The 11,297-nt window shown below is 38.7% G+C and overlaps 1 protein-coding gene across 1 annotated transcript; it reads right to left on the bottom strand.

The window, feature by feature from the left end:
* Nucleotides 1-4,598: 4,598 nt before the first annotated feature.
* On the bottom strand, nucleotides 4,599-8,351 carry LOC131021178 (serine/threonine-protein kinase STY13-like). The gene is made up of 6 exons (XM_057950270.1): nucleotides 7,608-8,351; nucleotides 5,989-6,110; nucleotides 5,617-5,813; nucleotides 5,344-5,518; nucleotides 5,097-5,231; nucleotides 4,599-5,015 (listed from the first exon to the last, which is right to left on the bottom strand). The coding sequence occupies exons 1-6, from the start codon at nucleotides 7,909-7,911 to the stop codon at nucleotides 4,809-4,811; spliced, it is 1,140 nt and encodes a 379-aa protein (XP_057806253.1). The 5' UTR covers nucleotides 7,912-8,351; the 3' UTR covers nucleotides 4,599-4,808.
* Nucleotides 8,352-11,297: the final 2,946 nt, after the last annotated feature.

Genomic DNA, 11,297 nt, shown 5'->3' with positions numbered 1-11,297 from the left:
TTATTTTTAAATTTTTAATTACATTAAAATTAAAACTAAAAAAATTACTAAAACTTAAAAATCCTAAAAATTACTAAAAAGAATAAAAAAAATGCTAAATTTTAAAATTCAAAAAAATCAAAAACAATAAATAAAACAAAACATAATTATTTTTTATTTTTTTTTAAAGTCAAACACCTACCCACCTTCCCATTTCTTCCCCATCGTCTTCCCCAAAATTTTCCCTCTCTCTGCAACTGATTTCCAGCCCAAATTTTGTCCTCTCTCTCAACCAAAGCTTTTCTTCCTCCATTGCCTTCCCCAAATTAAAAATGCTATATTTGTTTCATTTTATATATATATATATATATATATATATATATATATATATATATATATATATTTAAACCGTGCGTGTGTAGCGCACGGATCTCTCAACCACAGCCTTCACCCCGGGTCTTAGCATCGCAACGGCTTCGAATCATGCCGGGTCTCCAGCGCAACGTTCACTCCAGCGACTCGGATCGACGCGGCCTTTGCCACCCGCGTTGGAGATGCTCTTAGGAGTTTAAGTGTGCTTTTAATTTTATCCTTAATTGAGTATGTAATAATTAATGATTTTAGATTAAATTTAAAATAAAATTTTTAATTTATTATACTTATATTTTTTTGTTTTATTTATTAAATTATTTTTTTATACTTTTCCATTTTTTTATTTAGTTTATATTTGTAATTAATGATTTTTAAAAAAACATTAATTGAAAACTAATTAAAAAATGAGATAATAGGGTCAAATGGCCCTATTCAACATACAACATCAAATTTTGTCCACCATTTGAAAAAACATAAATTTTGGCCATTTTTTGTATGTCATGACTATTCTACCATTCTCCCTCTCTCCTCTCTCTTTCTCATCTCGGTTGCCGCTCTCTCCTCTCTCTTTCTCATCTCCCTCTCTCTCACTCCAGCGGCGCCGAGCTTGAAGAATTCGTCGGAGCTCTCGCGGCTTGGGCAGACTTCGTCGAAGTAGAGGATGAGGCGGCGGCGGTGGAGGAGATCCGGTCCTCTGAAATCGGCGGCGTGGAGGAGGTCGGTCAGGTGGCGGAGGATGAGGCGGCGGCGAAGGCAGATCTGAACTGATAAGGCGGCGGTGGGTCTGATCTGATGAGGCGGCGGCGATGGATCTGATCTGATCGTTGCGCCGCCGCCTCCATCGGCAGATCTAATCTTCGCCTCCTTCGATTTCAGCCATCGACAGATCTGATCTGTGCTGCACGTATGGCACTTATGGCACTATTAGTGCCATAAGTGCCATAAGTGCACACTTCCCCCTAGGGTTTGATATTCCATTTAGGGTTTAGATTATCCATTTAGGGTTTAGATGTTCCATTTAGGGTTTAAATGATGTTGTTTCTGTATTTGTGCTGCACGTATGGCACTTATGGCACTATTAGTGTCATAAGTGCCCAAATGATCATTTTACTTAGTTTTATTTTGAATTTCCGTTGGCACTTATGGCACTATTAGTGCCATAAGTGCAAAGATGACTATTTTACTAGGTTTTATTTTGGATTTTCGATGGCACTTATGGCACTATCTCAGCACGCGACCCGCGTGCCTGATCCTACCCGGTCCACCTCATTAAGGGTAAAAACGTCCAAATCAATAAAAATGGCCAAAATTTGTGTTTTTTCAATGTGTGGCCATAAATTGTGTTTTATGCTTCATTTTGGCTACTTCAAAATTTTACTCTTAAAAAATACCCTCAATCGTGCCACCCTTAGCGCCACTGTTTCTCACCGACACAAGGATCGTGGAAAGAAGACGAGCCACTGCCATCGCTGAAGGACGGGTCCTAACCCCCAATCTACATCTGCAAACTTTGCCACATCGAAGCCCTCTCAACTCTGTCGCCCACCACAAATCGAAGCCTTGGCCACCGCCTCCCTTCCCACCCCCCAAATCCCCAGCTGTCGTCCTCCGCCTACCCTAAATCGAAACCCTAGCTTCGCCTCGCCTCCTACCCCTCAAATCCTCAGCGGCGATGTGGCAGTGAACCTGCAAGGAACAAAGAGAGGCGGAGGAGATCGAATTCTAGGGCGGTGGGGGGTGGTGGTGGGAGATGAAAAGAGAGATGCGGTAGTGGGCTGCGTGGAGCGCGGCGTGGATTTGGAGGAGTTGGGATGTGTCCGCGGCGGACGGGAGCTACTTCGCCATTAGGGTTGCGTGCTCCAAAAGTGCGGCGAGGTCTGACGGCGGCGACGGCGGAGGTGGCCGTAAGATTGAAAGGGAGACGTGAGGTAGAGAGAGTGAGATTGGCTAAGTAAATTCAGTAGAGAGAGAATGATTGATTAGGTTAATTAAGAAGAAACAATGGTGCAATTAGTTTTGGCTAATTAACTTCTCAATTTTCTTTTATTTCTAAAAAAGGAAAGGCACCACTTTTGTTAGGATGGCTCAAAAAGAAATACGCACACCACTTATGTTGGGACAGAGAGAGTATGATTTTTTAGTAGTCCTTGAGATTTGCTGGAAAAATATGCTTCCGATCTTCTTGGACTTGATATTTGAGTTTTATGATGTTGATGTGGAGAACGTTCGCCTTGTTTTTGGATCAAACATTGGGTTTAACTTGAGATTTGGACTTTATAACATTGATGCAGAGGGCCTTCACTTTATTGCTAGATCGAACGTTGGCTTGACTTGGCTTTGGCTTTTAACTTAAGCTTTAGGCACGTTGATGCAAAGGGCCACCGCCTTATTTCTGAATTGAGCGTTGGACTTGATTTTTTCTTGAGGTTGCTTCCACGAAGAACGTCTTGAACCTCGATGGGACACCTTGAATATTGGAGAGAAGTTTGTTGTAGAGAATTTTCCTCCAATTCTTGAGCTCTTCAATTATGATTTGGTAATGTTTAGAGCTATCAGGCGCGATTTTATTGGCTCTTGTAGATTGGTATATATAAATATTAAGATTTGACTTGTTGCCAATGAAATTGATATTTATATTTTTGATATGACAATATCTTTATTAATAATTAATGTATCTCATTTAATCTTGGATTTCATGAGATTCCCAAACAAAGAATAATTAATAAAAATATATTTATTTCTAGGGGGTTTTAGCAAATAAAATCACGAACTATTTCGAATTTACAATTTTAAACGTGACTTTTGAAGTGTGGCAAATTAAATCACCACCTTTTCAATTTTTGCAATTTCGTCCCCTCAAATTTTTTGGTCGTCGGATTGTTGAGTTGGAGTTTACGTGGATTAGTTTGCCACGTAATATTCATGTTACGACGTTATTTTCTATAAAATTGCTAGATATTGAAAATTATGGTGCAAAATATAGAATACAATGCCTTTATAATTTGAAGAAATTTTTAATTGAAATCGTACGAAATGATATCGTTTATGCCTAACAAAAACGACGTCGTCTTTATTAATTCACGTAAGCTCCAATTCAATATTCTGGCGATCGAAAAAAATTAGGTGGACGGAATTGCAAAAAATGGAAAAGATGGTGATTTAATTCGCCACACTTCAAAAATCACGTTAAAATTACAAATTCAAAATAATTCACGATTTTATTTGCCAAAACCCCTTATTTCTAAAAAAAATTCGTGCCTGCAATGCCAAAATCTGCAAGCAAGTTGCGTATCCAAACAACTTCACAACATGCTTCTGCCATCGATCTACAGTCGGTCTCAGCAGACGATATGCTACTATTAAGATCGCCAAGATATCAATGAAATAAGCAAAAACCTGTGATGGACGAGGCAAGCCGCCAATCAACATCACAAAACATATTCAACTAACTTAATGTAAGTTGTGCATAATAAAATCTTATATATAAATTAAGAAATACTCCCTCCGTCCACGAAATGAGTACCCATTTGTGGACGGCACGGGTTTTAAAAAATGTATGGAGTGTAGTGTGAATAGTTTAAGAGTCCCACTTTTTGAGTGTATTAATTAAAGAGATGTGTGGGGTACACTTGCCAAAAAGGGAAATGGATACTCATTTCGTGGACGAACGAAAAAGGAAATATGGGTACTCATTTCGTGGACGGAGGGAGTAACAATTTCTCAAGATCTCGTTAAATGACTATGGATTCAGTTTAAGTGTTATACCACACAAATATCTATAATTGCACAATTTAGATACTTTAGTAATTACCAATAGATAGCCGAAATCTAAAACATGCGTCGATCTGTGCCAATTTATTCTTTTTCACCAAAACAAGCTTCGAGTGTGGCTCTTTCCTCGTTGCAATATGTACGGGAAACGTGTACATAACATGTAGCATACTTGGTTGGGATATAGCTTAAGTGATTCGTTTATTTATCTATTTTTAGACATATATAACTTCTACTTTATGAACTAGAGCCAGATAATTTTTAATTTTATAAAATATTGGCCATATATGTGGACCTCATCGAAGAATTCAAGATTGTTATAATTACAAAAGATAAAGAAATTACGTTGTAATTGCAACGTCTTAAAAATTAATGTAAAATTTACATATTTGAGTAAAAATATTATTTTGTTTGTGGGCGATTAAACCAATCTTCCCAACTCAATATCAACTATAGAAGTAGTCAAAACAAAAAGATAATAAAATGAATTAATATTGATAGAATGTCGATGAACAATACTTCTAAATCTTTACACCATGCAAAAGATATGCAGCAAAGCTTGTTAGCCTATATCCACAACTACCAAACACAATTTTTGGCTCAGGCAATTCCTCCGAAGATTTCATCTTCTTGTGCAAGAAAACCGAACCGAACGTATGCTCACCGCCAGCGGGAACGAACGATCTTCACGGACCGCGTTTCGTACGGAAGCAGAGACAGCCTTGCTGCTGATCGACAGGGATCATTCCACCGCCTTTCGATGTATCAATGGCCTCGATCATGGCAACCACCTCGTCCATCTCAGGTCTCTTGTCGGGATTCGCATCCCAGCATCGTTTCATCACGTTTGCAAGGGAGCTTGGGCAGCATCTGGGTATATCGGGCCTCAAGTTCTGTCGACAAACATCTAGTGATCAAGACAAGAGCATAAACGAGCCCTGCACAAGTAGCGAGGGGCCGGAGTTTTCTCATACCTGCTGCACGACCGCTGATGTCACCTCGGAGAAGCTGAGGTCAGGATATGGCATGTCGCAGCAGTATATCTCCCACAAACAGATTCCAAAGCTGTAGACGTCGCATTTTCTATTGTATGGGTTGCCATTGAGAACCTGCAGCTCATTATTGTTATTCACAATTAGGGATTTCAGTTTCGCCACGAGCAAATCAGACGAAGATAGAGCAGAAAAGTAAGTTTTTCTGGATAAAAAGGAAACCTCATACCTCTGGTGCCATGTATCCAAGAGTTCCCGTCTCCCCTGTCATGTCGTTTGGATTCGAGGCTTCGACACGAGCAACTCCAAAATCAGCTATCTTAACCGTCCGCGACTTGTCTAACAACATATTCTCTGTTTTAACATCCCTATGAACAATCTTTTGAGAGTGAAGGTAACTTAACCTAGAAAGCCAAAACAATAGACCATATTCATATGTTGAAGAAAGAAATCAATGAGAAACAATCATGTAAAAACCGCAAAATCAAAATGGGAAATGTACCCTCTAGCGAGATCAAGTGCCATATGCACGACAACTTTGAATGCTAACTTCTTTCTCCTGTTCTTTATGAGGTAAGATTTCAACGCACCGCCAGGAAGATATTCCACAACAACACAGCATATATTACTGGGCATGCCGATGTGACCATTTTCTGTTTGAATGTTGAGCCCTGAAGAGCCCATTGTTGCGCCTATAAACTGCAAATGGATTTTCAAAAATGTTAAGACCAAGAATGAAATTAGCAACGAAGGATGACTATTCCGATATAAATCTCACCACAATGGCAGCAAAATGAGGCGATATGAATGCTTAAACACGATTTATTTTCCAATATCAATAAAATAGCTGAAAGAATTAACAACAGAGATCAACCTTTGTTACGTTAGGATGATCGAGTTTATGCCACACAGCAACTTCTTGAGTGAAAGCTGATCTTAAGGATTGAATTTCAGCTTCTGTCCTATGACCCTCTTCCCCCCAATCGAGCAGTTTAACTGTGGATCACACAACACTACCAAACATTAATAACGACACTAACTTCAGCAAAATGTTGATGAATCAGTAGGTAAAAAAGAGCTGCACATTTTCAGTATGATTTCTTCAAGGTAATATTAGATCTCGGTGTTATTTTATTTTTATTTTGTGGATCCATCTGAGGAGCACGTTCAGCTTCTGTGCTTGATTACTCGTTTCACTTGACTGGTAAAATAAGGAGGAAAAAGGCATTTCTCTCACAATTCTTTGCAAATATGGAATCAATGTCAAGATCATTCTTAGTAAAAGTATCATCATAGGTTAATTCCTTTCACTCAAGCTTTGATTTCTTTATATTCTAGCTTCTTTGAAATGGAATGGTTAACATCAACCATAATAAGCTATTCAAAAAATATGTTACCATCACCTAACAAAAAGGTCAATAGAAGAAGAAAAAGTCATACTATTTGGTTGGTCCTAAACATAGAAACTTGTGGTCTTGGTCCCCAACTTTCCTTTGACGACTTGAAGCCTTCTCATTTTTATTTTTTTAAATCATTTTTTTTCTTCCTTCCTTCGTTTTTGAGTCTATCTCATCCAAACGTAGATAGAGCACTCTTGATCAGGATTAAGATGATTTCACTGATTCAAATGGTTCAATTTTCCAAAAGAAATGTTTTCATTTCTACCTTTGAGCAAATCAATGAGTATGACAGTGATGCCATGAAACAACAAAAGGCAAATAAATCCAAATAGATAAACTAAGATAGATTAACTAATGCAGGTTTCTAGATCACTGTATTGAAGTTAACATCACTGGAAACTGGATCATGATGTAATATAATATTCAAGCAGGAAGCCAAGATCCTGCATTCTAGGTAGAAGTTAACATTAACTAATCTATCTTCACTTAATTATTACAGTTAAAATAATAGGCCTCTGTTGTCCCATCACTAAACAACTATTTTCCCTCTGATATCTTTGTTGAGATACACACAAGTCAAAACATTAAAATTAAAAATAAAATAAAATAAAGGGTTGAATCACATGAAAGCTAAAAATACCAGCTTAAGTTATGGCAGTCACCTTCAACTCCCAATCTGAACCCGTGCCGTTAGTCACGGATTCCATAAGAAGACACCCAATTTCTCAAATCCACACACACAAGAAAGAGGAAAAAAGAAGAAGCAATTCCTCCCTAAACAAAATTACTGGGAAAAAAGATGAAATCTTTAGAGTTCTTGCAGCTACCCCACAAGGAAACATGGAACATTACAAACTGACATATCAAAAGGAATTAATTTAGGGACCAAACAAATGCTGAGGACCATCCGTTTTTCAACTATTTACATTAACCCACCAAATCTGTCACAGAGAAAAAGATTTGTTTTTTTTTATTATTATTATGTGAATCGAATCAGATTTGCACAGCCACAATGTTAACAACTATGAAGGTGTAATAATTTCATCATAAAACGAGAAATTTGCAAAGAAAGGATAGAGAGAGAGAGAGTGACCGGCGACATCTTGGCCGTCGTAAACGCCACGGTGGACAGTGCCGAAGGTGCCACGTGCGAGGACGCTCTTGATGATCAGCTTAGAAGGGTCAATCTCCCACTCCTGCCTCGGGCGCCTGGCGACGGCGGCGGCGGCGGCGGCGGAGAAGGCGGGGAGGGCGGAGGAGTGGGAGAAGTCGGCGTCTTGACTCTTCCTGTTCTTCTCAAGAGTCAAAGCCCTATTCAAATGCCTCTCGAGCTGCTCATCCAAGCTCTTCAAATCTATCTGATCTGCCCTCACGAACCCATTGCTGCTCTTCTCCATTTTCCCCACTGCGTGTTGTGTGTGAAAAATTTAACTCGGGATTCTGAAAGGTTATTTACATAGATAAATAGGTGCATACATGAAACTCAAATCTTGGGTATATAAACTGTGTGATTCTTTTTATGGTGGGAGGGGATTTGATTTGATTAATGGAGAAAGAAGAAGAGTAAATATGTGTGTGAATGATGAGAGAGCAGCGCCATGTGGGCACATGGAATTGCCTGAAGACAACGTGTGTATGTGACCCACATAGCCTTCTGTTTTTTCTCATTCAAATCCTACTTGTTGGTACAATCCATTTATGTTCTTCCATTTCCTTTTCTTTCTTTCTTTTTTCTCCCACAAAAATATTACGACTTTAATTCACATTTAATTTCTTATGATCTCTTGCAAGATTCAGCAAACGAGATCTCTACTCACACATGACAGTGAACTTGGCTGTGATGATGTGCGATACGTGTATCAAAGTAGTTCACATAAATTTGTCTCTGACTATACGAAAAGGATCAAGATTTAAATTCAGTCTTATTCTAATGGAAATTAAACATATTTTATCCTAAATAATTTTGTTTCCAACCCATTCTTCCATGCCGAAATCCTCCAAATAATGACAATTACCGAAACAATTGGACAAAAATAATTTGGTCTTTAACAAGAGGATTCTTGTGATGACGAGGATTAATTATATGAAATTGGACAAATTGGATTAAGGGGAAATAGTTTGGATTTTTAATTAGGGTTATTATTAAAAAATAGTTTGGACTTTTATCTCATAACGATATTTTAGTCCGAAATTTATAAAAATTACTAATATAACCTGAATTTATTTACATTGTTAAGTTTACAATTCGAGTCAGAATTTCACTCATAAATATAATTGTTTTACTTAAGAGTCAAATTTTAATCTGATATCGAAATTAGATGTTTGGGAGTTAGATTTGGATAATAAAAATTTAAAGTAATTTTCTATATTTTTTTAATTGCCAAGTCAGCTTATGGCGAACCATGTCACCCTTCAATTGGCTGAAATTTTGATTTAGGCTATAAACTGAACAACATAAATAAGTTTAGGCAATATTTTTAAATTTTGTAAGCACAATGAGATCATAGTTTGGGCTATTTTCTAATAATAGTCCTAACTAGGGTTATTATTAAAAAATTAAGATTATTATTCACAAAAATATCTAAGTTCGTACTATGTTTGTCATTAATTTGGTTGATTTAATTTTCTAATCTTCACTACAAGAAAAACACTCATATTTTACGGTTTTTAGCCGTCATCTACGGTATCCGTCGACCGTCAAGTATAGTTGTGTCATGTATAGTACCTATTATAGATGACGATTATTGACCATCATCTATTTGCATTATTCTTGAAGGTTGTAGATGTATACATGACGGTGGGAAACCGTCAACTATGATGTTATATATTAATTAATCACTAAATGGGAATTTTATTAAAGAAAAGAAAAAATCTAAAAGAACCCTTGAAAGCACAGAAAAAGCAGACTAAGGGTCGAGCCTCATTAAAACCTCGTCAAGAAAAACCCGTGAGGAAAAAAAGTTTGCCAAGGAAAAAGAGTACTCGTCTAAAACACCACGAAAGAAAGCGAGAAAACGACAGAGGAGCGGAAAGGACCATCTCAAGAACTCCGGCCTAACCATTGCTCTTAGACAGCCCCGGCTCAAACCGACGAACCAAAACCAAACAAACAAAAACAAAAACCAAAGCACTAAAGATAAAAGACAACAAAAGACCAAGCAAGAGAAATTCTCGACGCCGACAACCCCAAGCTCGGAAAAGCTGAGCATGCCGTAGAGCTACCATCAAGACCCGACCTCCGAGACCCTAGTTCCGAGCACACCCAGAAACTGAAAAATGGTTCGAGAGACGTCCTATCTCTAACACCAAAATCCCAACCAAACCACCAATATTATGCGCCGGAAACACCAGTTGGAAACGCTGCCAACAGTTCGAAGAAATGTCCAACGCAGAAGACACGCCCATGCAATCGGTAGACCGATTGCTCGAAGAAAAGCTCAACCAAGATGAAGGACACTCGGCATCACCCAAGCCGCGAACAAGAACTGCGCCCGAAGCACCTGCTGAAAACCTCGCCAATTGTTTGAAGAAATGACAAGCCCAGGAGACTTCCTCAAATAGCCCATGCAATTGGTAGACCAACTGCTCGATGAATGGCTAGCACAAACCAAGGCCATGATCCCGCACAAACCACGAACCTTGGACTGCCGAACCAAGCTAAAACCCATCAAGCACCTGACTTGTAAATGGCTATGAATAGCCATGTCCTTACGAACAACCTCCTTAATAGCATCAATCTCAAAAGGCCACCATTCTTCCTCTCTACTATAGGATTTGCCATAGCGTCAGCCACGTTTTTTCCTTCTCTGTAAATATGAGTGACCTTAAGATTGAAATCAATAAGAAGCATAAGCACTTTATTCCATAACGCGATGAACCTCTAGAAAACCGCTTTAGAATGCTCTTGGAGCAAACGAACCACTGTAGTCAGATTCTACCCTAAGATAAGTCCAGTTTCGGCTCGAGCTAGCAATGTGAATAGCTAAAATCACGGCGAAGAGTTCGGCTTTGAAAGCATATCCTACGCCTCCCTTAGCATGAAAACAACCTCTGACCCAATTATAGTGATCCCGGAAGACACCTCCAGCGGCAATAGCACCGGGGCTACCAACGACGGAACCGTCCGTGTTCACCTTAATCCATGGAGCAACGGGAGGTAACCAATGAACCACAATAAAAACTGGAGGCGGAGCGGCCCTAGATTTGATACCTAGAGCCCTAATGATAGTATAATACATCCACGTATTATCCATGTTGCCCAAGTTACTAATGTTACTCTGAAGCTCTTGAAATGCAACTTTAACAAAGTGAATAACTTTCTTATAGGAAAAAATTGTAGTATCGAAGATACAACTGTTCATTTGCTGCCAATCGTCCATAACATAGTAATCACATATGCCTTCTAAAAAGTTAAAATTTGGGAGCTAAACTTCTTTTGCCAAGCAAACACCATGAAATTGTGAATACCGGCTCATCACAAGCGTCATCGCAACGAAACCACTTAAGAAACTCCCGCCAAGCAGGAACAACACTGCTACATTTCCAAAAAATATGGTCCAGATCTTCGCTGCAACGTAACAAAGCAAACATCAATATGCCATAATTGAACCATGACGGATAAGCCTGTCATAAGTAGGCATACGATCGTGTAGAATACGCCAGCACACCATAGAACGTCGAGTAGGAATATAAGGCTCCCAGAGCCACTTTCCCCACTGAAACGTAGGAAATCGATGACGGATGGAAAATACAAGATTCTAATCTTCAAGCATACACGTATCAC

Source organism: Salvia miltiorrhiza, chromosome 4, assembly GCF_028751815.1.
Source record: "Salvia miltiorrhiza cultivar Shanhuang (shh) chromosome 4, IMPLAD_Smil_shh, whole genome shotgun sequence".
NCBI classification, from domain to species: Eukaryota; Viridiplantae; Streptophyta; class Magnoliopsida; order Lamiales; family Lamiaceae; genus Salvia; species Salvia miltiorrhiza.
This window is presented reverse-complemented; position numbering and strand designations above follow the sequence as displayed.